Source organism: Sus scrofa, chromosome 12, assembly GCF_000003025.6.
Source record: "Sus scrofa isolate TJ Tabasco breed Duroc chromosome 12, Sscrofa11.1, whole genome shotgun sequence".
NCBI classification, from domain to species: Eukaryota; Metazoa; Chordata; class Mammalia; order Artiodactyla; family Suidae; genus Sus; species Sus scrofa.
This window is the reverse complement of record NC_010454.4, coordinates 5626582-5652481: the sequence shown is the minus strand read 5'-3', so window position 1 is coordinate 5652481 and position 25900 is coordinate 5626582. Positions and strand designations below refer to the sequence as shown.

Sequence of the window (25900 nt, the reverse complement as noted above, 5' to 3'; positions counted from 1 at the left end):
CCTGCCACCCACCTGCTGACATGCTTCCTCTACTGCCCCCAGGCTCTGCCTTCACTTTGAGCACACCCAGTGCCCCAGGCCCACTGGTGTTCACCGCCCTGAGCCCAGATTCTCTGCAGCTGAGCTGGGAGCGGCCGCGCAGGCCGGACGGGGACATCCTCGGCTACCTGGTGACGTGTGAGATGGCGCACGGAGGAGGTGCTGCTCGCCCCAGGGTCGGGGAGCCAGGGGAGGGGTGGAGAGGGGGCCACTGAGGCTAAAGGCGCCTTCCCTGCCCAGAGCCAGCCACCACGTTCCTGGTGGACGGCGACAGCCCTGAGAGCCGGCTGACCGTGCCGGGCCTCAGCGAGAACGTGCCCTACAAGTTCAAGGTGCAGGCCAAGACCACCCAAGGCTTCGGGCCAGAGCGCGAGGGTATCATCACCATCGAGTCCCAGGACGGAGGTAGGCCCCGCCTCGGCCCCGGCCCGCCCCTGGCCATGCCTTCTCCTGGCCCCACCTTCTGACCAGCCCCTCTGCCCACTCCAGGCCCCTTCCCACAGCTGGGCAGCCACTCGGGGCTCTTCCAGCTCCCAGTGTCGGGCGAGTACAGCAGCATCACCACCACCCACACCAGCACCGCCGAGCCCTTCCTGCTGGGTGAGCTGCCGGGCAGGGCCTCCTGGGCCTCCCAGCGGAGCGCAGAGCTACCAGAGGAGGTGGGGGTGGCGTGGGGACCCGGGTAGGTCCTTCAAGGCCTCCTCCCCCGCAGATGGACTGACCCTAGGGTCCCAGCGCCTGGAAGCGAGTGGCTCCCTCACCCGGCACGTGACACAAGAGTTTGTGAGCCGGACGCTGACCAGCACTGGCACCCTCAGCAGCCAGGTGGACCAACAGTTCTTCCAGAGCTGAGCCCGCCGCCGCCGCCACCCCCCGCCGCCGCCCCACCCCCTCGCTCCCCGGCGCTGCCTCAGCTACATCTTCGGACCCCTGGTGACCCAGCCCACCGCCTGCTGATCACGGGACCCCTGCCTCTGGCCGCACACCAGGGGCTAAGTGTCCTCTGCGAGGCATGAAGGGGGCCGAGGTCCCGGCAGGCCCTGCTGGCTGCCCTCCTGCTCTCAGGCCCCAGACCCTTTGTAACCAAAGAGCTGGGACCAGCATGACAAGGCCCCAGCTTTGTTCTGCACTTAATAAAAAGATTGAGCTACCGCGCGACTCTGCCTTGTCCTTGTTCCTGGGGCCTGGGAAGCAGGTCTCACACCCACCTCTCTCTGATGCCCAAGCACACGTCCACCTCTGGAGGCAGGCAGGTCTCACAGTCAGAGGTACAGTTTATTGAGCACCCAGATTGGAGGGCAGGCCGGCCCGGGGAGGGCCTCAGAAGTGCAGCACCTTGGCACCGTCGGCTGCCTGGGAGAGGAAGAAGGTGGCGGCACCGCTGTACTGCTCCTGCGGGAGGGGCGGGGGGGCAGGGTGAGCACAGCAGGGCCCTGGGAACCCATCTCTCCCGCTCCCCCCCCAGTCCCGTCACCTGTCCACCTGGATGTGCTGCATCACGAGGGAAGCGGCAGAGGCCTCCAGCAAGGTCACCGTGCAGCCACCAAAGCCACCACCTGTCATGCGGCTGCCATAAACCCCGGGCGCAGAGAGGGCGGCCTCCACCAGCTGATCCAGCTCAGGACAGCTCACCTCGTAGTCGTCCCTGCAAAGCGGAGTGGGGGGGGGGGGGGGGGGGCTTGAACCGGCCCCACCCAGCACTGGGAGGAGCCTGTGCCCGGGAGGGGCTGGACACCCAAGGGGTCTCACCTGAGCGAGTGGTGACTCTCCACCATGAGGCGGCCAAAGGCTCTGTAGTCGCCACGGCTCAGGGCGGCCGCCGCCTGGGCTGTGCGCTGGATCTCACCCACGACGTGTCGCGCCCGCCGGAAGGCCTCCCCACTCACCAGCTCCCTGCCAGCTGGGGAGGGAAAGGGGTCAGGAGGCCCGCCACCCATGGCCTCTGGGCCCCTGTGGACATCGGGGAGGCATATGACGGCTCCAGGGCGCTGGGCCTGGGGCGGTTGCTGGGGTGGGTGGGGCAAGACCTAGTTCTGACACAGCTGAGGGTTTCAGAGCTTCCTTCCTATTTAAAGGGGATACATCGGAGTGCCCACTGTGGCTCAGCAGGTTACAAACTCGACTAGCATCCACAGGGATGCAGGTTCAAACCCTGGCCTTGCTCAGTGGGTTAAGGATCCGGTGTTGCCATGAGCTATGGTGTACTTGGCAGATGCAGCTCGGATCCCACGTTGCTGTGGCTGTGGCGTAGGCCGGTGGCTACAGCTCCGATTCGACCCCTAGCCTGGGAACCTCCATATGCCTGGGAGCGGCCAAAGAAATGGTAAAAAAAAAAGACAAAAAAAAAAAAAAAAAGTCTACTAAGAAAAAAAGATCTAGGAGTTCCCATTATGGTGCAGCAGAGATGAACCCAACTAGTATCCATGAGGACACAGGTTCAATCCCTGGCCTTGCTCAGCAGGTTAAGGATACAACATTGCCGCAAGCTGTGGTGTAGGTTGCAGACACAGCTTGGATCCGGCGTGGCTGTGGCTGTGGTGAAGGCTAGCAGCTGCAGCTCTGATTTGACTGCTACACTGCAAACTGCCATGTGCCAAAGGTGTGGCCCTAAAAAATAAATGAAAATAACCCACGCACCTACAGACAACTCATCTATGACAAAGGAGGCAAAGATATACAATGGAGAAAGGACAGCCTGTTCAATAAGTGGTGCTGGGAAAACTGGACAGCCACATGGAAAAGAATGAAAGTAGAACACTCCCTAACACCATACACAAAAATAAACTCCAAATGGATTAAAGACCTAGATAAAAGACCAGACACTATAAAACCCTTAGAGGAAAACATAGGCCAAACACTCTCTGACATAAACGACAGCAACATCTTCTCAGATCCACCTATCAGAGTATTGACAATAAAAAGAAAAATAAACAAATGGGACCTACTCAAACCTCAAAGTTTCTGTACAGCAAAGGAAACCCTAAACACAAAAAGGCAACCCACAGAATGGGAGAAAATCTTTGCAAATGAATCAGCTGACAAGGGATTAATCTCCAAAATTTAGAAACACCTTCTGCAGCTCCATACCACAAAAACAAACAAGCCTATCAAAAAATGGGCAGAAGATCTAAACAGACAGTTCTCCAAAGAAGACATACAGATGGCCAAGAAACACATGAAAAGATGTTCAGCGTCACTCATTATTAGAGAGATGCAAATCAAAACCACTCTGAGGTACCACCTTACACCAGCCAGAATGGCCATCATCCAAAAGTCTACAGACAATAAGTGCTGGAGAGGGTGTGGAGAAAAAGGAACCCTAGCACACTCTTGGTGGGATTGTCAATGGGTGCAACCACTGTGGAAAGCAGTCTGGAGATTCCTCAGAAAACTAAACATAGAACCACCATTTGATCCAGCAATCCCACTCGTGGGCATCTACCCAGAGAAAACCACGACTCGCAAAGACACATGGACTCCAATGTTCACAGCAGCACTATCTGCAAGAGCCAAGACATGGAAACAACCTAAATGTCCATCGACAGAGGAGTGGATCCAGAAGAGGTGGTACATATACACAGTGGAATATTACTCAGCCATTAAAAAGAACGAAATACCAGCAATTTTTGCAACATGGATGGACCTAGAAACCATCATGCTAAGTGAAGTCAGCCATACAATGAGACACCAACATCCAATGCTTTCACTGACAGGTGGAATCTGAAAAAAGGACAGACGGAACTTCTTTGCAGAACAGATGCTGACTCACAGACACTGAAAAACTTATGGTCTCCAGAGGAGAGAGTTTGGGGGGTGGGGGGATGTGCCTGGGCTGTGGGATGGGAATCCTGTGAAATCGGATTGTTATGATCATTATACAACTACAGATGTGATCAATTCATTTGAGTAATAAAAAATAAAAAATAAATGAAAATAAAGAACGTAAATTGGTGCAGCCACTACAGAAAATAGTATGGAGGTTCTTCACAAAACTAAAAATCGAGTTTCCATGTGATCCAACAATCCCACTCGTGGGCATATATCTGGACTAAACTATAATTCAAAAAGACACATGCACCCCAAGATTCATAGCAGCACTATTCCCAATAGCCAAAACACAGACACAACCTAAATGTCCATCAGCAGATGAATGGATAGGAGTTCCCGTCATGGTGCCGCGGAAACGAACCCAACTAGGAACCATGAGGTTGCGGGTTTGATCCCTGGCCTTGCTCAGTGGGTTAAGGATCCGGCGTTGCCATGAGCTGTGGTGCAGGTCACAGACGCGGCTCGGATCCTGCGTTGCTGTGGCTGTGGGGTAGGCCGGCAGCTGTAGCTCCAATTCGACCCCTAGCCTGGGAACCTCCATATGCCTCGGGTGCGGCCCTAAAAAGACAAAACACCAAAAAAACCCAGATGAAGGCATAAAGACGATGTGGTACCTGCATACCAGTACTACTCAGCCACAAAAAGAATGCGATAACGCCATGTGCAGCCACGCGGATGGACCCAGAGGTGATCACTAAGTGAAGTCAGAAAGAAAGGCAAATGTCATGTGATAGCAGCCGCATATGGAATCTAAACCACGACAACAATGAACTTATCTACACCACAGAAACAGACTCACAGACAGACGGACTTGTGGGTGCCAAGGGGGTGGGGGGTGGGAGAGGGAGCGGCTGGGAGTTGGGAGTCAGCAGATGTGAGCTCTTCTACGTGGAGGGGGCAAACCGCACGGGCCTGCTGTGGCGCAGGGAGAACTAGAGTCACGATCCTGGGATAAAGCAGACGGAGAAGAAGAAAAGGAACGTATGTGCGTGTAACACAAACACTGCTGCACCCCAGAAACGAAGCCGACGTTGGAAATCAACGACACGTCAACAAGATAAAGGGGACACTCGCAGCATCCGGGCCGCAGGGAGGACCCGAGCGGGCACACGTAGAGCTCCCAGCAAGGTGCCTGGCACACAGTGGGTGCGCCATAAGCAGCAGTTTGAGCCCCACACTGGATGCTTCCTCAGCTTCCAAGGGGGACACAATGCTGCCTTCGAGAGTCCAAGACAGGGCGTTCCCACGGGGGCTCAGTGGAAACGAATCTCACTGGTATCCATGAGGATGCAGGTTCGCTCCCTGGCCTCGCTTAGTGGGTTAAGGATCCGGCATTGCCCTGAGCTGTGGTATAGCTCACAGTCATGGCTCAGATCTGGCATTGCTGTGGCTGTGGTGTAGGGCAGTGGCTACAGCTCCAGTTCGATCCCTAGCCTGGGAACCTCCATATGCCGTGGGTATGGCCCTAAGAAGACAAAAGACAAAAAAAAAAGAGTCCAAGACAGAACAGGAGGGAAAAGTCCTGCTGGTGCTCTTGCTGGACTAACGATGGTGTGTGCGAGGGCCAGGGCTCCAGAGTTGGGGTACAGACCAGGTCTGCCTGGGGCACCCCAAGAAACTGGCGGGCTGTCCTACTGGATAACACTGAAGGGGGCAGAGCAAGCTGAGTGCCGTCAAGACTGTCACAACTTCATTCCAGGTGCCAGAGAGATTCCAGGGAAGGCCCAGAGCTGAGCTCTAGCTGATGAAAGTGAAAGTGGGGGCGCTGGGGGACAGGGAGGAACAGGTGCCAGGGGCCCAGCTGTTAAACAGCCAGAAACCACGAGGGCCCTGAGGGAGGAGGAAGAGGCGGGGAAGAGGTCAGAGGCCAGAGCAGGAAGGGGACAGGGAGCTCTCGGAGGTGACGCTGAAGTTTCAGCAGGAGTGAAGCAATAACAGACGAGGGGAAGTCAGGAGGAGGCAGCCGGGGAAGAAGAGGAGTCCGCAGGGGGGCCGGGACCCTAGTGGAAATGGGGGGCCGTGGTCCCCTCTGAGTCCTCCCGGGAGCAGCGGTGGCTGGTGCCCCGTGCTGGGGACAAAGCCTGGAGCAGGTCTGGGCAGAGTAGCAGGACTGGGAGCAAGCAGACCAGGCACTGAGGAGGCGGGGGGTCGGGGGGACCCCCGGGGAGCTGTCACAGAGGGCGGCCTGGGGGACAGGGTACTGAGGGATGCGGAGGAATGAGAAGGCGGGGGCTGCGCGGGGCTGGGACGGAGACTCCGTTTTAGGTTAGAAAACTGGGCCTGTTTCAAAGCAGGAGAGAAGCCAGGCAGAGGACAGAAAGGAAGGCAGAGGGGAGCCCGTTCCCCAGGTCGAGGGGGATCCCGGGGTGGGAGGGAAGGGCGGCAAAAGCGCTTGAGGGTGAAGACCTCGGCCAAGGTCACCTGCACAGAGCAGGCGGGGCGGGTCCGAAGGCGACAGCTGACCAAGAAGTTCACCAAGAAGATGGTCCCTGAAATGGGCATCCCCACAGGGCCAGGAGGGCACAACTGCCAACGCCAGCAGCAGGGCCCTGCGTGCGGTTAGGGGTATGGGCTTTGGAGCTGATGTGCCGGGGTTCAAGGCTCAGCACTGCCACTCCCTGAACATTCCACATGCAAAAAAAAACGGGCCTAAGAATATCTGCTCCCTCCATAGAGTTGTGGGAGAATTACATGAGTTAATATTTATCTGACCTTTAAACTGTTAAATAGACTAACTTCCTAGCCACGTATATCAGGAACGTTCAAAATACATGTTATCTTTTAACTCTGTGGTCCTAGTCCTAAGAATCGAATCCTCAGAAAGTAGCGAGAAAACGCCAAGAAAGACCAGTGTATAAAAATATGCATCAGTGTCAGGTGTGATTATCAAAAAATAGTTAAATAAATTACAGTGTACTGGAGTTCCTGTCGTGGCTCAGTGGTTAACGAACCCAACTCGTATCCACGAGGAGGTGGGTTCAATCCCTGGCCTTGCTCAGTGGGTTAAAGATCCGGCGCTGCCATGAGCTGCAGCGTAGGTCTCAGATGTGGCTCGGATCCGGCGTTGCTGTGGCTGTGGTGTAGGCTGGCAGCTGTAGCTCGGCTTCGACCCCTAGCCTGGGAACCTCCATATGCCGCAGGTGCGGCCCTAGAGAGACAAAAGACAATAAATAAATAAATGACAGGACCAGTACACTGAAAGGCTACGTAGCTTTTTAAGCCATGTTGGGAGTGCCCGCTGTGGTGTAGCGGGTTAAGGATCGGACACCGTCTCTGTGGTGGCTCAGGCTGCCACTGCTGCGGTTTGGATCCCCGGCCAGGGAACGTCTATATGCTACAGGTGCAACCCAATCAATCAATCAATCAATCAATCAATCCCAACTACTTTCATGGCACAGAAAAGGGTTCTGAGATAACGTTAAGTTAAAAAGGGGCAGGGGGCAACATATACTGAACTTGAGAATACAGACGTAGGGAAACACTGGAAGGAGATACGCTAAGATGCTAAGAGTGGCTATCTCTGGATAGTGATCTTATGGTTTCTTCTTTCTTTCTTTTTTTTTCTTTTTTTGGCCCCACCTGCGGCACATGGAAGTTCCCAGGCTAGGGGTCAAAGCAGAGCTGCAGCTTCTGGCCTATACCACAGCCACAGCAACGCTAGATCCAAGCCACATCTGAGACCTACACTGCAGCTGGCAGCAACGCCAGATCCTTAACCCAATGACCAAGGCTAGGGATCAAACCCGAATCCTCACGGACCCTAGTTGGGTTCTTAACCCACTGAGCCCCAACAGAAACTCCTAGTTTCTTATTTTCTTCTTTGTATTCTTCTGTATTTTCCGTGGTGGATACTTAATGCTCATATTAGAAAAAAACAATACTGAGACTTCAAGCAGTCCTAGGTTAGCAGTATTAGGGGGAGTGGGCAGAGCCTGGCAGAGGTCCCTGGAGGTGAGGGGGTGTACAACTGAGTCAAAGCCACACCGAGGCCCTGGCACAGTCCCCGAGGGGTACCCCACCATCTCTGGGACAGTGCACACCGAGCCACTCTCACCTTCTAGCTCCTCCCGCTGCACCTCCCGAAGGCTCTCCTTGCCCAGCGCCCGGGCCACTTCCTCACACTGCCGCCGCCGCAGGGGGTACTCGCTGGAGCCCAGTGAATGGCGGACATTGGAGTTGGTGATGAGTACTGCCAGCTTGGGGTCCGACAGCGGCACGAGGCTTGTCTCCAGGGACCTGGGGCAGAGACAGAGCAGGGGGAGATGACAAGGCCGAGTGTGTGTCTGCCTCGCCAGGCAGTGCACGTGCCCCATCCAGGAGCTCCTGATTACGAGGTGGGAGGGTACAAGGAGAGCCCCTGACCTGCAGTCAATGAGCAGCGCGTGGCCTTTCTGCCCCAGCAGTGCGATGAGCTGGTCCATGATGCCACAGGGCACCCCTGCGAAGCTGTGCTCGGCCCGCTGACACACCTGGGCCCGGGCAGCTATTGTCCCCGAGTCTGCGGCACAGGGCGAGGTGGGGAAGTTGGGGCCCCGGGAGGGGGCCCTAGGGGCGGCCGGGTGAGAGCAGCGGTAGCTCCCAAGACACTCCAGGGAGCTTTCCCACCCCCACCCTCAAAGCCACAGGAGGGGCAGGAAGTTCGGATCCCAAGGCCTCAGGGAAGGAGGGCTGGGTTGGGGCTGGGGTCTAGAAGGTACCTGGGCAGAGCTGCTGCAGGAAGGTATACGTGGCCACTTCCAGGGATGCTGAGCTGGACAGCCCACCCCCTAGTGGCACTGAGCTGACCACCACTGCACTGAAGCCAGGGAGGGGGGCAGCTGCAGGGGAAAGAATGGAGGATGGTAAGATGGGCCATCGGGCAAGATGGGCACAGGAAGGGCATGTGTTCTGGCACAAAGGGTGGCATCTGCCTGGCAGCTGCTTCCAGGGGATATGCCTCAATTGTCAGAGGCCATCAAACTGCTGGGCCAAGGGGTCCGCTGCCCTCCATCCTCCTACCCTGAGGTTCTCCTGGTTTAGGGTTCTGGACACCAAGAGGCTGGGGTTTCTTTTTTCTTTTTTTGCTTTTTATGGCTGCACCCAAGGCATGTGGAGGTTTCCAGGCCAGGGGTCGAATCAGAGCTACAGCTGCCGGCCTACGCCACAGCCACAGCAGTGCCGGATCCTTAACCCACTGAGCGAGGCCAGGGATGGAACCCACAACCTCATGGTTCCCGTCAGATTCGTTTCCGCTGTGCCACGATGGGAACTCCTAGGCTGGGGTTTTCAATTCGGCTCCTCCAGTCATGGAATGGGCAACCCAGAGCAAGTTCTGGAAGCTCTCACCTGGGGCATCAGTTTCCCCACCTGTACAATGGGAATACCCCCGCCCTGGATGCCTACCCCACAGTGGATTAGGTGGGCTAAGGAGCTTTGCGGCTGAGAGGTGGCACTCCTGGTACCAGGTCCCTACCTGGATAGTGCTGGATCACTCCCTTCACATAGTTGGCCCAGTGCGGGGTCCCAGGCTCCAGCGGCCGCTTGTCTGTGGGCAGGGGAAACTGCAGCCGCCGGGGCTCATCGGCATCCTCAGAGGTGGTAAGGAGGGAGACAAGCCCATCCGTCCGGGGGCTGCCCACGAGCACAGTCACAAGCTCCAGAGCCTGGCAGGAGAAACCAAAAGTGTGCCAAACTCCCAGCACCACAGTTCTGAGGGATGCGGGGCCTGGGACAGACAAGGAGGTGACCCAAAGTGTCTCTGGGAAGAGCCTGCATACAGATCTGGCCTTGGGGACTTGGGTCCTGCCCCCCATGGGTCTTCAGGGCCGGGACAGCAGGAGTGCAGACCTGGACTCTGCCCTGAGCATGGGCTCTCAGCTGCGGGGCACGAGGGGGAGAGGGCACAACAGGGAAACCGAATCAGGAGCTCCTCTGATGCGTTTCCATTAGAAGGCAACCTCAAGGCACCGGGCTTGCTCACTAGCCAAGCTTGCACAGCTGCAGAGCCTGGTGGAAAGAGCCCCCGGCGGAGGCAGGTCCACCAAGATCCAGCTGTGTGACCTTGAGCAGCTCGTTAGCCCTCTCTGAGGCTCAATTCCCTCCTCTGCAAATTGAACCGGCGGAACCAGGAGGCTCAGGACTACTTCGCCCCGGTCTACGCTAGGGCCCCCTTCCGCATTCCCCCACAAGCCGCGGTGGCTCCCAGGGAGCCTACTTCCTCGGGGATTCCCAACTCCCTCCCTTCCAATGTGGGAAATGCCGCGTCTTAGGGTCTCTCCCACTTGCTCGTCCCCCAGCTCGGTGGGGGTAAAAGTTGGGTGCAGCGCGCCCACCAGTGCACGCGGGGAGATGGCGCCTCCCGCCCAGCCCCTCACCATGGGCAGCACCAGGCCCTGGTTGTAGTCCGTGTGCTCCCCAATGAGGTTGACGCGGCCCGGCGCCGACACGGCCAGCTCGGGCTCGGCCCCGAACTCCTCCAGGAAGGCTCTCCGGGCCCTGGCCAGCAGCTCCTCGGCCCGGGGCTGTTCCGAAGCGGCCATGACTCTCGCCCTGCAGCTCTGTCCGGCGCAGTCGGGTCGGCGCGGGATGCTCGGGGCGGGGCCGCGCGGCGTCGGCCCACAGAGCTGCTGGCGCCGCCCCGCCCCCGGGCCCCGCCCCGGGCCCCGCTGGCCCCGCCCCGCCCGCAGCTCCGGCCAAGTCCACCGGCTGGGCGAGCGGGGCCGACTGGAGGTGGGCTTTGGGAGGGGCCGCTGGGCGTCTGGTCGGGCGTGCGTGGCCTTGAGTGGTATTTGCCGGACTGGGCGATCTAAGCTGCCCTTCCCTGGTGCTGGTGTGCCACACCCCACCCCTGCACCCAGCCGGCTACCCACAGCCAGAGCAGTACCAGCACATCTGGGGTTCCCCAAGGGTTCTCAAAGCTCTCTCCCAAAAGTCCTAAAGTCCTGCAGCTGTGAGAGGTCACCAGCCCCCGATCATGGATCTCTAAGAGGGTGGATGGCCTGGCATTCAGAGTAAAGAGAGATAAAGAAAGCCAAGTTTGACCCCCTGTCCAGCTCCTTAGCAGTGTAGGAGCAAGGAGCGGGATGATGGACAGGGTGGGCCCAGCCCCTCCTGGAAGGACCCACCCAGCTGCCAAGGCAAGTTGGGCTGTTGGCACCAGCAAGTGCTTCCTCAGCCTGGAATCTTGGTCCCAGTGTCTGATACCCAGAGTCTGACACTGGCCGCCTCCTCTCTCACCAGCCTGCATCCTAAACCTTCAAACTGTCCTCGGTTCCTGCCCAGATGCCTGTTCATGGCTGGCCATCCCATATGAAAACTTGGAGGGGAAAGGCTAACATGTAAACAAACTCTTTGGAATTAGAGTGGGGGCTTTGGAAGGGTTGTGGCCAGGGCTGTAGCTCAGGGGTTTGCCCAAAGATCATTCACAAGTCAGCTCTGAAAACTCCTAGAAGTAAACATAGGTTCACCTTACACCACAGCTCACAGCAATGCCAGTTTCTTAACCCACTGAGAGAAGCCAGGGATCGAACCTGTGTCCTCATGGATACTAGTCAGGTTTCTTACCCCTGAGCCATGACGGGAACTCCATGGACATGTTTTCAAACATTTGTGACCTTGGCTTAGCCAATGGTTTTTCAGATGTGACACCGAAACCACAAGCAACAGAAGAAAAATGTGAACTGTACTTCATCAAGATAAAATACTTTGGAGTTCCCGTCATGGCGCAGTGCTTAACAAATCTGATTAGGAACCACGAGGTTGCAGGTTCGATCCCTGGCCTCAATCAGTAGGTTAAGGATCGGGCGTTGCCGTGAGCTGTGGTGTAGGTCGCAGACACGGCTCAGATCCTGCGTTGCTGTGGCTCTGGCGTAGGCCGGCTGCTACAGCTCCAATTCGACCCCTGGCCTGGGAACCTCCATATGCCACGGGAGCGGTCCTAGAAAAGGCAAAAAGACAAAAAAAAAAAAAAAAAAAAAAAAACTTGCCCATCTAAGGACACCATCAAGAAAGTGAAAAGACAAACTGGAGAATGGAAGAAACTATTTGCGAATAATATACTTAAGGGACTTGTATCAAGAACATGTAGGCGTTCCCATCATGGCTGAGTGGTTAACGAGTCCAACTAGGAGCCATGAGGTTGCGGGTTCGATCCCTGGCCTTGCTCAGTGGGTTAAGGATCCAGCGTTGCCATGAGCTGTGGTGTAGGTTGAAGATGCAGCTCGGATCTGGTGTTGCTGTGGCTGTGGTGTAGGCTGGCAGCTACAGCTCCAATTCGACTTCTAGCCTGGGAACCTCCATACACCACGGGTGGGGCCCTAAAAGGACAATAAATAAATAAGCAAATAAATAAATAGAGAGAAAATAACAAGTGTTATTGAGTATGTGGTGAAATCAGAACCTTCATACACTGCTGGTGGGAATGTCAAACAATCCAGCAGTTCCAACAATTAAGCTAACGATAGAGTTATCCTATGACCCATCAATTTCATCCCTAAATACACACCCAAGAGAATTGAAAACATATACCCATGGAGTTCCTGTCACGGCTCAGCAGTAACAAACCTGACTAGTATCCATGAAGATGAGGGTTCAATCCCTGGCCTTGCTCAGTGGGTTAAGCATCTGGCATTGCTGTGAGCTGTGGTGTAGGCTGCAAATGAGGCTCAGATTCTGCCTTGCCAGGGCTGTGGCGTAGGCTGGCATCTTCAGGTCCAATTCAAACCCTAGCCTGCAGGTTCAACCATAAAAAGAAAATAAAAAAGCTTGCAATAAAAGCAATTCCAAATTTCTTTTGATGGTCTGCGCCTTTTGAGGGGTCCTCGTAGGCAAAAGAAAACAAGACAAAACAGAGTGGCCTTTGGGGCCAGTTGCAATGGAATTAAACTCACAAAAAATGCCTCCCCACGAGGTAGTGGTGCATGAAGCCTCCTGGGCTCTGAGAATCCTTTACCCACCTCAGCCTTGATGTCCAACAGCTCTGAGCCCAAATTCTCTGCCTTGACTCAGGTGTGACTTCAGTCAGATGACTCAGTCTGAGCCTCAGTTTCTCATCTGTAAAGTGGGGCTCGTGTTCCCTTCCCAAGAGGCTGTCACAAAAGAAACTGAATGGGATCGTCTTTGAAGCGTGCGCAGCCCAGCCCCTGATGCGTAGTAAGCGCAGAATAAATGTTTGCTCTTATTATCAATCATCCATGAATACAGCAGAGGTTACTGGACGCTCCTGCGGGCAATGGGCCAGATAAAAACCTGGGGCTTTCGTGCTCTGATTAGGAGGCCGTCTCAATCTGATCCGTGCTCCCCCGGACTGAGATAAATGTTCCGGAAGAGCTTTCGAGGCAGAGAGGAAGCCCACACCCTTGGTTGTTACTCCCATTATCTTGCTAGTTCTTGGAGACCCTCGACTTGGCGCTCATTGGCTCCCGCTGGACTCGGAAACATCAATTTCTCCTGGGAGAGCTGTTTACTCGCAGGGTTTGAATCCCATCTAGCGAATTACGGGAAATTTGTTCAGAGGGAAGTTTGCCTCCGACCTTTGACCCTCCCTCCCATTTCCTGGTCAGATGTCACAAGATTGGGGGGAAGGTGGCAACATAAAGGGGACACTGCCACCCGAGGTCTGTCCTCTGCCCTGCTGTGCCCAAAACTTACTTGTTCCAGAGCTTCCAGAGCCAGCTGTCATGATAGAACTCCCAGTCCTATCCACCACGGGGACAAATTATCCAGTGGTGGGAGTACCACCCGTGCCAGCTGAGTGCCCGATGCTGTAGGCAAGCCTAGAGGTCGCCAAGGCAGGTTTGATCCGGCCACAGTGCAACCTGGCCCACCACTGAGGACAGGTGGTCCAGAGAAGCCTCCTGCCCGAGTCTGTGGTGTCTCTGTGTCCAGGTCTTAGCCCTTGTCCCTCTCTGCCAGACCCAGTCTCTGTTCACATGACGAAGGTCTGTGTGCTTCACACAGCTCCGGCCTCTCCATCCAATCACCTCCTGGTTCCCTAGTGGCATTTGGGTTAATACCTACAATTGAGTTCCTGTCATGGCTCAGCAGAAACAAACCTGACTAGCATCCATGAGGACACGGGTTCAATCCCTGGCCTCTCTCAGTGGGTTAAGGATCCATTGTTGCCATTAGCTGTGGTGTAGGTTGCTGACCCTGCTTGGATCTGGCGTTGCTGTGGCTGTGGTGTAGGCCAGCAGCTACAGCTCTGATTTGACCCCTAGCCTGGGAATCTCCATATGTAACATGTGCAGCCCTAAAAAAAAAAAAAAAAAAAAAAAAAAAGAGAGAGAGAATCCGACTTAGTGTCCATGAGGATATGGGTTCATTCCCTGGCCTGGCCTTGCTCAGTGGGTTAAGGATCCAATGTTGCTGCAAGCTTCAGCGTAGGCTGGCATCTTCAGCTCCGATTTGCCCCCTAGCCTGTTAACTTCCATATACCACAGGTGCGGCCCTAAAGAGAAAAAAGGAAAAAAAAAAAAAAAGAATCTGACTGCAGCAGCCCTGGTCGCTGTGAAGGCCCAGTTTCGATGCCCAGCCCAGTGCAGGGGGTTAAAGGATCCAGGATGGCTGCAGCTGCAGCACAGGGCAGCTGCTCTCCTGGACTCGTAGAACCTCAGTTCCTACCTGGAACATTTCCAATTTGGAAGCCAGGCCAGTAACCAAAGCTCTTGGGAACCTGACTGATTCTTTGCCACCCATGCCAGGAGCAGATCCAGCCAGCTGTGCTGTGGGGCTGCCAGGGCCATTGGGTTGGCCAGCAAACCAGCCTGGAGTGTCTGCTGTGTGCCAGGCCCGACTCCAGAGGCAGGCAAGACTCAGGCGGAGCTTGCTATCCACCCTGCCCCCTGCTAAGATGGGCCAGCTGCAGGCCTGGTCTTTATTTAGAATCCCCACTGTGTCCCTGAATTTCCTGCCCTCTAGGCTGACGACCACCCTGCTGGTAGCCGGGCAGGGAGCAGATCCAGACTCACAAGCAGCAGCTGGGCTGTCTTTTCCTGCACCTCGCCCCCAGGCACTGCGGCTGGCCCAGGCCTCCAGGCCACTGTGGGTTGGCAGGAGGATGGAGACTGGCCAAAGGCGGGGCATTGAAGAGGGAGGGGCCCAGGGGCTGCAGCAGGAACCTCAGGTTCACGATGCCTGGACGGGGCCCCATCCTGTCCCCTCTGCTGATGCCCTTGACTCAGTGCCAGGCAGTGAGGAACTTCTGGGAAAGGTCCTGGGACCGTGTGTGTCCAACAGAGGCAATGGCAGAAGGGAGTAAAGGTTAGTGGAGCCCAGGCACCACCTCCCTGGGGACCTGTGCTGTCCCTCACACACCCCTCCGCACAGGGACCCACACCCTAAGCCTGCAGTCCCCTGGCCTCCCTTTCCCAGGGCCCTTCCTGTCACTGGCACTGGTGACGGGGAGATGGCCTTCTCCCTTTGGGCCTGCTCTGCCCCAGCGGTATGCTTGTGGAACTGCAGCTTCCTGAACAGGGTGGAAGCTGCCAGAGGCTCCCAGACCCTGACTGCCTGCCCACACCCTTCTGCGCCCCTTTCCAGGTCACATGTGGCCTTATAACCCCTCAGTAGTCACTGGGGCAGGTGGGATGGGGTGGAGCGTCCTCTGCTCAGGGCGGGAGTCTAAGGGTGGCTCCCGGGTGCCCGACTCCAGGACACATCGCCCCCAAGTCCCATGGCTCTGCTGAGAACAGTGGTGCTGTCTGGGTGGGATCCTTCCTTCGGGGGAGCTGCTGGGGAGGACCACAGGGAGCAGGCACCTCCCACTCCCCAGGACGGAGGACAACAGCTTCCCTCCTCACAGCACAGCCCCCAGGAATAAACTCCACGCTGTCCCAGCTGAACCCACCTCGGCCCACAGCCTGGCCCATTCCCCAGCCCTGCTGATCAGGGAGCCACACGGCCAGCCAGCGGGCCCAAGGGCCTCAGGCTTCCCCAAGGATGCTGCAGGATCTGGGTTAGCAACCTACGCAAGGGGCTGCTCTCTCCTTTTCTTCCTTCTTTTCTCCAGCCTTGCTCTCAGGAAGGGAGGTGGAAGGTTGGCTGTTTGTGCTGGAGTTGCCGGCCAGAAGCCAGGCTCCGCTGGATGCCATGCGTTCAGAGGCAGGTGGGACCACCACGGGGGTGGGGGGAGCAACAGGCTGCGGAGCTCAGGCAAGGTGCATCCAGCTCAGCCGTGCTCTACTATCAGTGCCCGAAGTGGGGTGAGCGGAGTTGGGCTCACTGCCACGAAGAGGTGACCGCTGAGGGCTTCCATCCCGACTGACGGGCATGCCCCAGGATGGGGGCTCATTAGGTCTAGTGCCTAGTGGACCTGCAGTGAGATGAGCCACAGAAGTCCGTGGCAACTCCCACACATCCTTCCCTGTAGTGGGGGGATAGGTTGGCCCCAGGCCTGAGGCACTGATCCCTGACATCTGCTGTTGCTCCCCAACATAGGCTGGCAGGTTCGATCCCTGGCCTCACTCAGTGAGTTGAGCACCCAACATTGCCATGAGCCATGGTGTAGGTCACGGCCGAGGCTCGGATCCTGCATTGCTGCGGCTGTGCTGTAGGCTGGCAGCCACAGCTCCGATTCACTCCCTAGCCTGGGAACTTCCACATGCTGCACGTGCTGCTCTAAAAAGCAAAAAACTTCCCAACTAGGGCCCAGACCCCAGGCCCAACACTGGGAAAGTAGCAGTACTTGCAAGGAGTCAGGCAGGGGGAGCCCCCACAGGCCACTACGGGTTAAGCTGAGGAGTGCACACTCCCAAATAACCAGCTGAGTCAGAGGCAAGGCTTTCTAGACATTTCTCCACAGAGCATTTTGTGAAGGAAACCTATCATCATTCAAATGAAGACCATTAACAAGATGAGAAAGTCTCAACTTCAAAAACTTTATTTTTGTCTCATCCATCAAGGGCACAGGGTGCCTCACATTTTGCTTGCTTCTCCTCAGACTGTTCCACCACCTAAATCCAGATATAACACGGTTCCCTGGAACCAAAAAATATTTTTCCCTTTTGCGTTAAAAATTAAGAGCACGCTCGAAGTGTCGAAGCGCAAGCTGCACTACTTAAGCAGCAGATTCCAAGCTGCCCCGTAAAATACTACATCTGGATGCAGACTTGCGGGAGGAAGTTCAAGAGTCATGCACTTGCGTGGTAACTCAAAGAGACTTCTCACCATGGCTGTTATGCTATAGAAGCTGCAACACACAAGACATTCCAGTGTCTGGAATCTCTGTTCTCCCAAGCACAACACATTCATGATCAGAAGTGGCTATGAAGCAACCAGTTCATTACACTGTAGCAGATCCCACTTCAGACACCTCATAAAAGTTACCAAGACTCCGAAACCTATACCAGCTTGCCTCTCTCAGTTAACACTTAAATCTGAAACTCAGCCCAACTTAAACCACAGAACTATTTTCTCAGGGCTTACACGTCTCTTTACAGCTACTGCCTTTAAATTAAGCGTGCTTCTGGTCTGATGACTTGGTGTGGTTCTCGTGCCCATGTCTCCCTAACATCATATATTCTGCTCCCCTGGCAGCCAATGTTGGTCAGGAACACTAGTTTCACCCCAAGTTCTATACCTGCAGAACTTGCTGTATAGACATCTATGAATGTGCTTCAGGAGCAGATCCCAAATCTGAGTTCTAGAATTTCAAAGAAACCTTGGATAAAAGTATTTTTATTGACAATATGGGGAAGTGGAAGGAGCATATTAACAATACACTGCAAAGCCTACACTGCAAATACGCAGTCATGGCATTTTTATAGAGCACAAGGCTATTTACACGCTTTGAAGAATTACCTCTGTAAAATAAAAAGTTCTGTCTACCAAGCAACACCTGAAATAAACTAAAGCACCTAGATAACAGATGTATTAAAATTTTGCACAATTTAGGTTTTTGACACTTAGTTGGATAAACAAGTTTATTTGTAAATTTAGTCAACATACATAATTGACCTAAAAACTTCAATAGAAGGATAAATTTTAAAACCACTTGGAAAGCCATCTCTATGAAGTGATTTTCCCAGGACCTTATACCAGATGACACCATTTTAACTGGCAGAGGTTCCATAAGCTGGCGCTGTGTCCCTTCCCCACAGCAACTTTACCCCAAAGGTTTATCATAATACAAACTCGATGGAAAAGCTCAGTTTTGTTCCCTCTTGATAGAGAAAAACTCAATCTAGTTATGAGACCAACCACAACACAAAGAAAAGCTGTACTAACTACTATATTAGTAACAGACAATGCTGGTGTGAATAACGTGTATTATATTCTAGAGCCCTTATAAATAAAATCCCCCGTTAGTGTTTGCATTATCAGCTAGAGGGTAGTTAACATGTGGTAGAATGAGGACTTATGCAAGGTATAATGCGCAAAGCATTTTTACTAGGTATGAAAACAAGTGCAGTCTAGTTAGGAGAAAACCAACCGGACTCTAAATTACACACAATCTTAATGACAAGACTCCCCACCAAAGGTGAATGTAAAACATTTAATTTAAAAATGTTGACACTACAATATATAAAATAGCTATTATAAATGCACATAGTGTATTCTATAGCTGCCAGGTTTACTTCTTTTTTTTCTTTTTCTTTTTTTTTAAGGAAACTGTAAGTTACACTGTGGTTAAGACTTGTATCTTCACCCTTGAAAAAGCCCACATTCTATCACAGTGATGTATGGTCAGACTTAACAGCCCCAATTGTTAAACACTTGGATCAAGTCATAACCAGTTTTATTGCAAAAGGACCCTGTACACATTTATCAATTCTAGTACCTTAATAGCTACCCAACAAGTCATTAACATACAGAAACATGCATCATGAGAAGCAAGAAATATCACCCATCCCTTCTGCATATTAGCAACTTGTCACTCCTGAGCAACAGTGCTCACATCACTGAGGTCTGTGAACAGTCACTTTTCGCATTCATCCTGAGTGAAAGATGGAATGACTTAAGTACAAATGCAACATATTATAAACAATTTCTTACAAAAAAAGTCACAAATTAAACCAAAGTATTTTACAGAATTTACTACAAAACACCATAAAAACTGCCTTCACTTAAGCTCTCTCTCCCCGTATCCGGCGAGCCAACTGGATGTCTTTGGGCATGATGGTGACTCTCTTAGCGTGGATGGCACACAGATTGGTATCTTCAAATAAACCCACCAGGTACGCTTCACTAGCCTCCTGTTGAGGACAAGAGCCACACATTAAACTCCCTCCAAGGACCACCGCACACAAGCCAGCCCTCCGCCCCTGCCACCGCCGTCTCACCTGAAGCGCACCAATGGCGGCGCTCTGGAACCTCAAGTCAGTTTTGAAATCCTGGGCGATCTCCCTCACCAACCTCTGGAAGGGCAGCTTCCGGATCAGAAGCTCCGTGGACTTTTGGTAACGACGGATTTCTCGAAGCGCGACGGTCCCGGGCCTGGAGCGAGCAGGAAGGGCGTAAAGGGACACCAGTTAAGTGACAGGACCGAGCAAGCAGCCAGAGGGTCCAACTCGCGGCGCGCCCGCCGAGTCATTGTCTCCCTGCCGCGCTGCCTACCTGTAGCGATGAGGTTTTTTCACCCCGCCGGTAGAGGGAGCGCTTTTCCTGGCAGCTTTAGTGGCCAGCTGTTTGCGGGGCGCTTTCCCACCCGTGGACTTACGAGCAGTCTGCTTGGTTCGGGCCATTTTCTTTTACCTGCAGGAGACACCCGTGACTCGGGGGCCGCGACGCTCGCCTCCCGGGGTGAGACGGCGAGCGTGCAGAGGGCGGGACGCCCGGCGCGCCTGCCCTCCCGCCTCCCTGCGCCCCACGGCGGGCGGCAGATGGCCGAGGGCCGCCGCCTCCACCCCCCCTCCCCTAATGACTCAGGCGGCGAGTAGCAGCAGCCTCCCCTGGGAGGGGGGGCGCGGGGAGGAGTCACTTCCCCTCCTCGACGGGCGGAGGCCCAGCTGCCGGGAACCCGGAGTCGGGACCTCTGAATCACCAGCGGGAAAGAGGCGGAGACGCGGTTCCGGAGCGAAGCCCCAAGGGAAAACCACCCGACCCCAGAGTCGCCAGCAGCAGTCAGAGCAGCCCGCACCAGCCGGCACTCAGCTCCCAACGGTCGTGGCCCGCGGCATCAACGGCCGGCAGGGCCTCAAGCCGCAGGCAAAGCCGAGACTTACCCAACAGCGAAGTCTGAGGCCGCTTCCCCCACCGCCGTGCCGCTCCCGCCGCCCAATGAAGAGCCGCAGTCGCCGAACCAAAGCAAGAAGCAACTCCAACGAACGACCAAACCGCTCTGCGCTCCAGGCCCCCCCTAAGCCTCCGCTTTTATACCCACGCTTCACGCTGCGTCTCTGCGTCATAGGACCCTAATTTGCATACACCAACGACTTTTCCTATTGGCTGACACTTTCGCCGACGCGCTGACATCCCCCGACACAAAGGCCGTGCTTCGGCCCCGTTTCCTGATTGGCGGATGTCTAGGCCACTGATTGGCTGTTAAAGTGGCCTAACGATTGGGTGAATGCAAAGAGGAATGGACGAATCAGAGGTTGGCACTAAGCGGCTCTTCTGATTGGATAAAATGGAGCTATGTTTGGATCCTTCCCTTGGTTCCAAAGCTCTACAATAGAAAGTCAATGCAAATGAATTGTACTGGTCTCTATCAGGACTTAAGAGTCGGGATGGGATAGCTTATTTGCATCAAGCTAATACAATGCAGGAGGAGACGTTACTTTAACGAAAAATTTGTAAACTACCTTCCAATGTAAACTAAAATGTGTTCCCTGTGATTATTTACTTTTCACTAACATTGTGATAGTTAGGTACGTAGTTTAAATAAGAATTAGAAATCAGTAAATTATGTTATCTTACAAGTATTTTATGTATCAGGTATATACATTTTAACTAAAAAGCAGTTCTTTCGTTCGATGGGGTGGGGATGAGTAAATAATAGATACAAAGAAACAAATGCCAGGAGTTCCCGTCGTGGCGCAGTGGTTAACGAATCCGACTAGGAACCATGAGGTTGCGGGTTCGGTCCCTGTCCTTGCTCAGTGGGTTAACGATCCGGCGTTGCCGTGAGCTGTGGTGTAGGTTGCAGACGCGGCTCGGATCCCGCGTTGCTGTGGCTCTGGCGTAGGCCGGTGGCTTCAGCTCCGATTCAACCCCTAGCCTGGGAACCTCCATATGCCGCGGGAGCGGCCTAAGAAACAGCAACAACAACAACAACAACAAAAGACAAAAAAGACCAAAAAAAAAAAAAAAAAAAAAAAAAAAAAAAAAAAGAAACAAATGCCAAGTGATTTTTATAAGTTCTTAGACCATCACAAAATACGTTGTGATTTCAATATACAAGAAGTAACCTTGTGACTTCAATATACAAGAAGTAACCTACTAAGCAACATATTTTTAAAATTATGTAATTCACCTGAACAAAATGACCACAGCAAGAAAGAGAATACTCAGTTCTAAAACAACATTTGCATGTCCATAAAGGCAATTAAATAAGTGCCCTTGTATTTAATAATATATCCTGGAAAGTATTACTTCTGAAGAAACATGACAAATGTATAAAAGTGGTAATACCTACCTTTGCCTAAATGTCTTGGATGGATTTTAATATTTAGGCCTACAGACGTCTCAGTTTATAAAATATCAAAGAAGGCTTAAGGTTAAGACCAGCCAAATAAAGCTCGGAAAATTGAAATAGAGCTTTGGACATTCTACCCTGCAGTTCTTACTCTGGGCTCACTGAATATTTTAAGTTATTGAAATAAAAAAAAAAAACAGCAAAACCAGGTACATGCAGATTTCAACTTAGAGACTTACTGTACATGAATACAAATACCTCAAAAATTTACTTGTGACACCAAAGTTCTCCCTTTCACCATCAATAGTGAGGGGGAAAAAATTCACAATTTGAAAAAGCAGGCACAGGAGTTCCCATCATGACTCAGTGGTTAACAAAACCTACTAGTATCCATGAGGACGTGAATTTGATCCCTGGCCTTGCTCAGTGGGTTAAGGATCCAGCTTTGCTGTGAGCTGTGGTGTGAGTCACAGATGTGGCTCAGCTCCTGTGGCTGCGGCTGGCAGCTACAGCTCCAATTGGACCCCTAGCCTGGGAACCTCCATAGGCTGCAGGTGTGGCCCTTAAAAAAAAAAAAAAAAAAGAAAGAAAAAGAAAAGAAAAAGCAGGCAGGGCAAAAACACCTTCTGCCCAAACTCTGGTTCCAAATTCCTCTCATTTCAGCTCTCTCAATGATAACACTGCACAATATTTACTTAATTCTCCATATATTTAAACTTTTATGCGATAATTCAATGTTAGTTTCTGCCTTCTGCTCAAAGTTTAGGGTGGGGAAAAATTAAGCTATTTCATTCAGGCCAGACCACATAGAGAAACCAAGATGGACACTCTTCACCTGTTCTCAGAACCTGTGTAAATTTAGCCCAGAAACAGGGTACTGGTTCCATCCTGCATAAAAAGCTGTCAAATGTCCTGGGATGTAACCAGAAAAATACCTTGTCATCTTTTTCGACTGCTCAGACGGTCTGGAGAAGGAACGGGCTCCTAAATTAACACCCATTTTGAGTTCCAAGGCTTTTCTTGGAGATCCCAAACCCGGTTCATCCCTTGCTTTCTGCAAGAGAGATGGTCTAGTTACCTGCCCACCTTCAGTTTTGCTAATTTTTAGAGAGGAACTAAAACTGCTTCGGGAGAAACTAGGTATGAATTCACATTCGTCATTTAAGGATGATGAGTGGAAATAGTTTGTCCTCCTTACTTGGCAGTCATACAGGTTATGTTTTTTCTAAGCAGCACAGGAAATGGGGAGCAACTGAAAATGTTGATACAAACAATGCAGAATGGGATGCAGCATCTGGCTACGGTCCTAGTTCCTGTTCTGTCACAGACTTAGAAACTCGGTGCAAGTTACTTAATCTCTCTGAGTTTCGGTTTCCTCTCCTGTAAATTAAGCAGCTTGGATGATATCATCTCCCAATTCTACCCGTACACTCTTATTCTGAAGTTCATGGTACACACACATTTAAAATCCAGCCGTCTGAACTATCTTTCTCCATTCAAATCACACTTGGGTATTCGGGGTGGGGTGGGGTGGGGGGAATAACAGATAAGCCAATTATCTGCATTTAATAGGATTAAAGCAATACACCTCAACTTGTTTCTCCTTTTGGAATTTTTCATCTTCAAACGCCCCTAGTGGTGAAACAATTGATTTGGCCTGTTTAAGAAATACTCGTTTCTCAGCTTTGTAGGCTGACAATTTGGCTTCTGATGTGGTTACTTGGAACTAAATAAAATAGGCATGTGTCAGTCCTGCATATTAACACTTTTACATTCACCCCTTCCTGCTTTGCCCCTAAGGTTACTGGGAATGTGTTTCTTTTACGAGATTAGCATGAGTTAATGTTACTTAATAAGATACAAATCAGTCTTTAAAACAATGTCTTTAAATAGATTAAATAAGGAAAACAAAGTTAAGATGGTAAGTTTCAAGTATCTATGAAGAACTTCATCTGACTGGAGGGAAGCGGGGAGGAGACATTTTCCCAAGTAGAAAGGCTGGCATTCAGAGCAGGAAACTAGGGTAAATTATAATAAATCGCACTCCTGACTCAAACCCAGGCCCTTCCTCTGGACACTGTGATGCTTCTCGAAGCCCCCTGCAACTTGCCAGTGCACCTGAGACTATGCTAGATGGAGATTAAGTTCGTCCTTGGCCCTTAACGTACTGGAAACAAATTGGTCAGGCCAAGTGTCGAGCTGAGAAAGGACTGAAACCGTGGAGTTCCAGGTTTCAGAGCTCGTAAAGGTGTATGGAGCGCCTGAGCAAAGGCGCAGGAACAGAGTACTGGGTTGTGTAGCTCTTCGTTAGCAGAGCTTTCTCACGCTGACTTCCAGCAGGCCGACTTTCCCTTATGATTTTCAGCTTGTTCCCGCTGAACGAGCGAGGATGTTGGCAGAGTCCAGGTGCCTGAAGCTCAAAGGCCCATTGCTCAGGGCGGCATCAGAACCGAGCCCAAGCTTTGCTAAGTATGGAGGCGAGATAATTATTACACTGTTGGCCGTGGAATTACACTTGGAACTGTTTCACTGCAGTCGTTAAGCCCTCCCTAGCTCTGGGCCTCTTCTACTCCAGGTGCTCCAGTTTCAGGCAAAGGTTCCCCCACGAACGGGGAAACCGGCTGTTAAGGAGAGACAGGGCGAGACTGCAATCCCCAGAAACCGTCTCGGGCCCTCAGCATCCGGGATACCGTCTGCAAGGCTCTCTGGGTATTGTGGTCCGTTCCTTTGGCAGCAACCCTCGGCGGACGGTAAAATTCCAGCCTGACCCAGGACTACAACTCCCAGCAACCCTCGCTGCCGTGCGGGGGGTCTTCACGTTCTCGTGGCGCGGCGCAGGCGCACTAGTGCCTCGGCGCGGACCGCGCAGACTGAATAATAAAAGGGGAGCGGCGAAGAGGCAGGAAGACAGGACCATGTCGAAGGGCCCCGGGCCCGGCGGCTCCGCAGCTTCCTCGGCGCCCCCGGCCGCTACCGCTCAGGTGCTGCAGGCACAGCCCGAGAAACCGCAGCACTACACGTACGTAGAGCCCCCCCCCCCGCCGCGCGCGCACGCCTGACGTCAGCGGCCAGCGTGAGTCACGCGCGCAGGGAGAGCGCGAGGCGGCCTCTCCCTCCCCCCTTTCCTCCGTCCCGGCCCAGACCGGTTCCAACCTGCTAGGGCCGGTCCCAACTGCCTCCAACTGCCACCAACCTTTGGTCGGGCTGTGGGGCGGGAAACCCAGTCCCGCCGCAAGTGGGGAAGGAGGGAGCTCGCGGCGCAGAGTGCACACATCTCAGGCCTGGCCTTCGAGGCCTAACTGGTTCTCAGGCCATAAAACCACAGTCCCAGGCACTCTCGGGGGGGATAAGAAGTCCAAGACGCGACCAGGATGCGTTCCTAAGGGGCCAGCCCTAGAACGGCCTATGAATGACCACTAGCGTGAAGTTCTGTTAGGCGACCTGTGTTCTGTGCACAGGAGGCCTTGTGCGTCCCTAAGGCCCAAGTGTTGTCCACTTTGGCTGGAATTTACTTAAAAACATTTGACCCAGGCCAAGTCAGGGATCCCGAAGGTGATGGGGTCCGAATATGTTCTCAGGCCCAACCCAGCTGTGGCCTCAGAGGGACCCCCAAATGCTGACACTGCAAGAGTCCAGTAAGATGGAAAACCTCTTCCTGGGAATCTGCTTGTGTCTAAATGTAGGTCCCTTTCGTCTTTTTATTTCCTTTCAGGGCACTTCAAGCAACTCCCTAGTGCTAGGTACTTGATGAGAAAGAAAGGTGAAGAAGGCAGACCCTCCCTTTAAGCAGAATGTTGGGTTTCCATTTTCCCTGATGCTCTTTGCCTCGCATCTCCTTGGGCTGCCAAAATGTGTGCATGTTTGGAAGGATCCCCAAGTGTACCTCAATCTGGCCGGAGATTTGGAATGTGGGAGTTGAACAACCGTTAAGGGGCACACAGTAATGCTGTCTGGTGACCCAGAGCAAGAAGCGTGTGTTGGAATAGAAAGAACTAGAAGTCCACAGGGGAGCTCTCGTTCGTCACTCACAGAAGTCAGACTCTGTGAGTGGGAAACTCTTCTGGAATAAGGCAAAGAGGGTTTAAGGAAGTGTATTGGTTTCCTTGCGAGATTCTCTGCTATCGATTGAAATCATCTGAAACTTTATTGACTTCAGTCTGACTCATGCCACCTGTAACTTTTCTAATGTGGCCCTTGTTTGGTGCTGGAGTTCTTTCTGCAATCCTTCCCTTGGTGTTAGAAGAATTCAGTGATGAGGGGAGTGGTATGGTCAGGCAGCAGTATGGTCTTCTGCCAACCTCACCTAGTTGGAGCTTATTTTTAATCTCTGGTTGCTCAGACCATGTCTTTCAGTAAAATTTTACGTTTTTAGTAATGTGGGTCTTGGTTTCAGCAGCCTCTGTTTCTGTGTTGGGTTGTCATTGAGTATAGTATGGAATCTGTATTAGAAAGCCTTGCTAATCGTTTTGGAATTGAGGGATG

The 25900-nt window shown here is 53.0% G+C and overlaps 4 protein-coding genes across 11 annotated transcripts in view; 2 read left to right on the top strand and 2 right to left on the bottom strand.

Annotated features, from left to right (window-relative positions):
* ITGB4 (integrin subunit beta 4) overlaps positions 1–1190 on the top strand; it is a 34310-nt gene extending 33120 nt beyond the window's left edge. The window contains 4 exon segments of the mRNA XM_021066622.1: positions 43–198; positions 280–444; positions 529–639; positions 752–1190. Coding sequence (XP_020922281.1) covers positions 43–198; positions 280–444; positions 529–639; positions 752–891 — 572 coding nt within the window. The 3' untranslated portion in view covers positions 892–1190.
* On the bottom strand, positions 1296–10470 carry GALK1 (galactokinase 1). The gene is made up of 8 exons (XM_003131193.2): positions 10221–10470; positions 9320–9509; positions 8565–8684; positions 8230–8365; positions 7922–8103; positions 1789–1939; positions 1522–1684; positions 1296–1431 (listed from the first exon to the last, which is right to left on the bottom strand). The coding sequence occupies exons 1-8, from the start codon at positions 10383–10385 to the stop codon at positions 1360–1362; spliced, it is 1179 nt and encodes a 392-aa protein (XP_003131241.1). The 5' UTR covers positions 10386–10470; the 3' UTR covers positions 1296–1359.
* On the bottom strand, positions 17505–20156 carry LOC100521680 (histone H3.3). The gene is made up of 4 exons (XM_003131194.4): positions 20007–20156; positions 19399–19536; positions 19125–19278; positions 17505–19037 (listed from the first exon to the last, which is right to left on the bottom strand). Exons 2-4 carry the CDS (start codon positions 19524–19526, stop codon positions 18909–18911), a joined length of 411 nt encoding a protein of 136 aa, XP_003131242.1. The 5' UTR covers positions 19527–19536; positions 20007–20156; the 3' UTR covers positions 17505–18908.
* The window catches only part of UNK (unkempt family zinc finger), a 35748-nt gene continuing 34080 nt past the window's right edge, over positions 24233–25900 (top strand). For 2 of the 8 annotated variants that reach the window (XM_021066621.1, XM_013979242.2), the window contains exon 1: positions 24313–24437. Coding sequence is in view for 5 of the 8 variants with exons in the window: in XM_021066619.1 (XP_020922278.1) it covers positions 24334–24437 (104 nt within the window). In the remaining 3 variants the exon portion in view is untranslated. Of the gene's footprint in view, positions 24438–24996; positions 25098–25900 lie in introns of all 8 variants that reach the window. The other 6 variants (XM_013979250.2, XM_021066619.1, XM_003357967.4 and 3 more) reach the window with 6 other exon arrangements.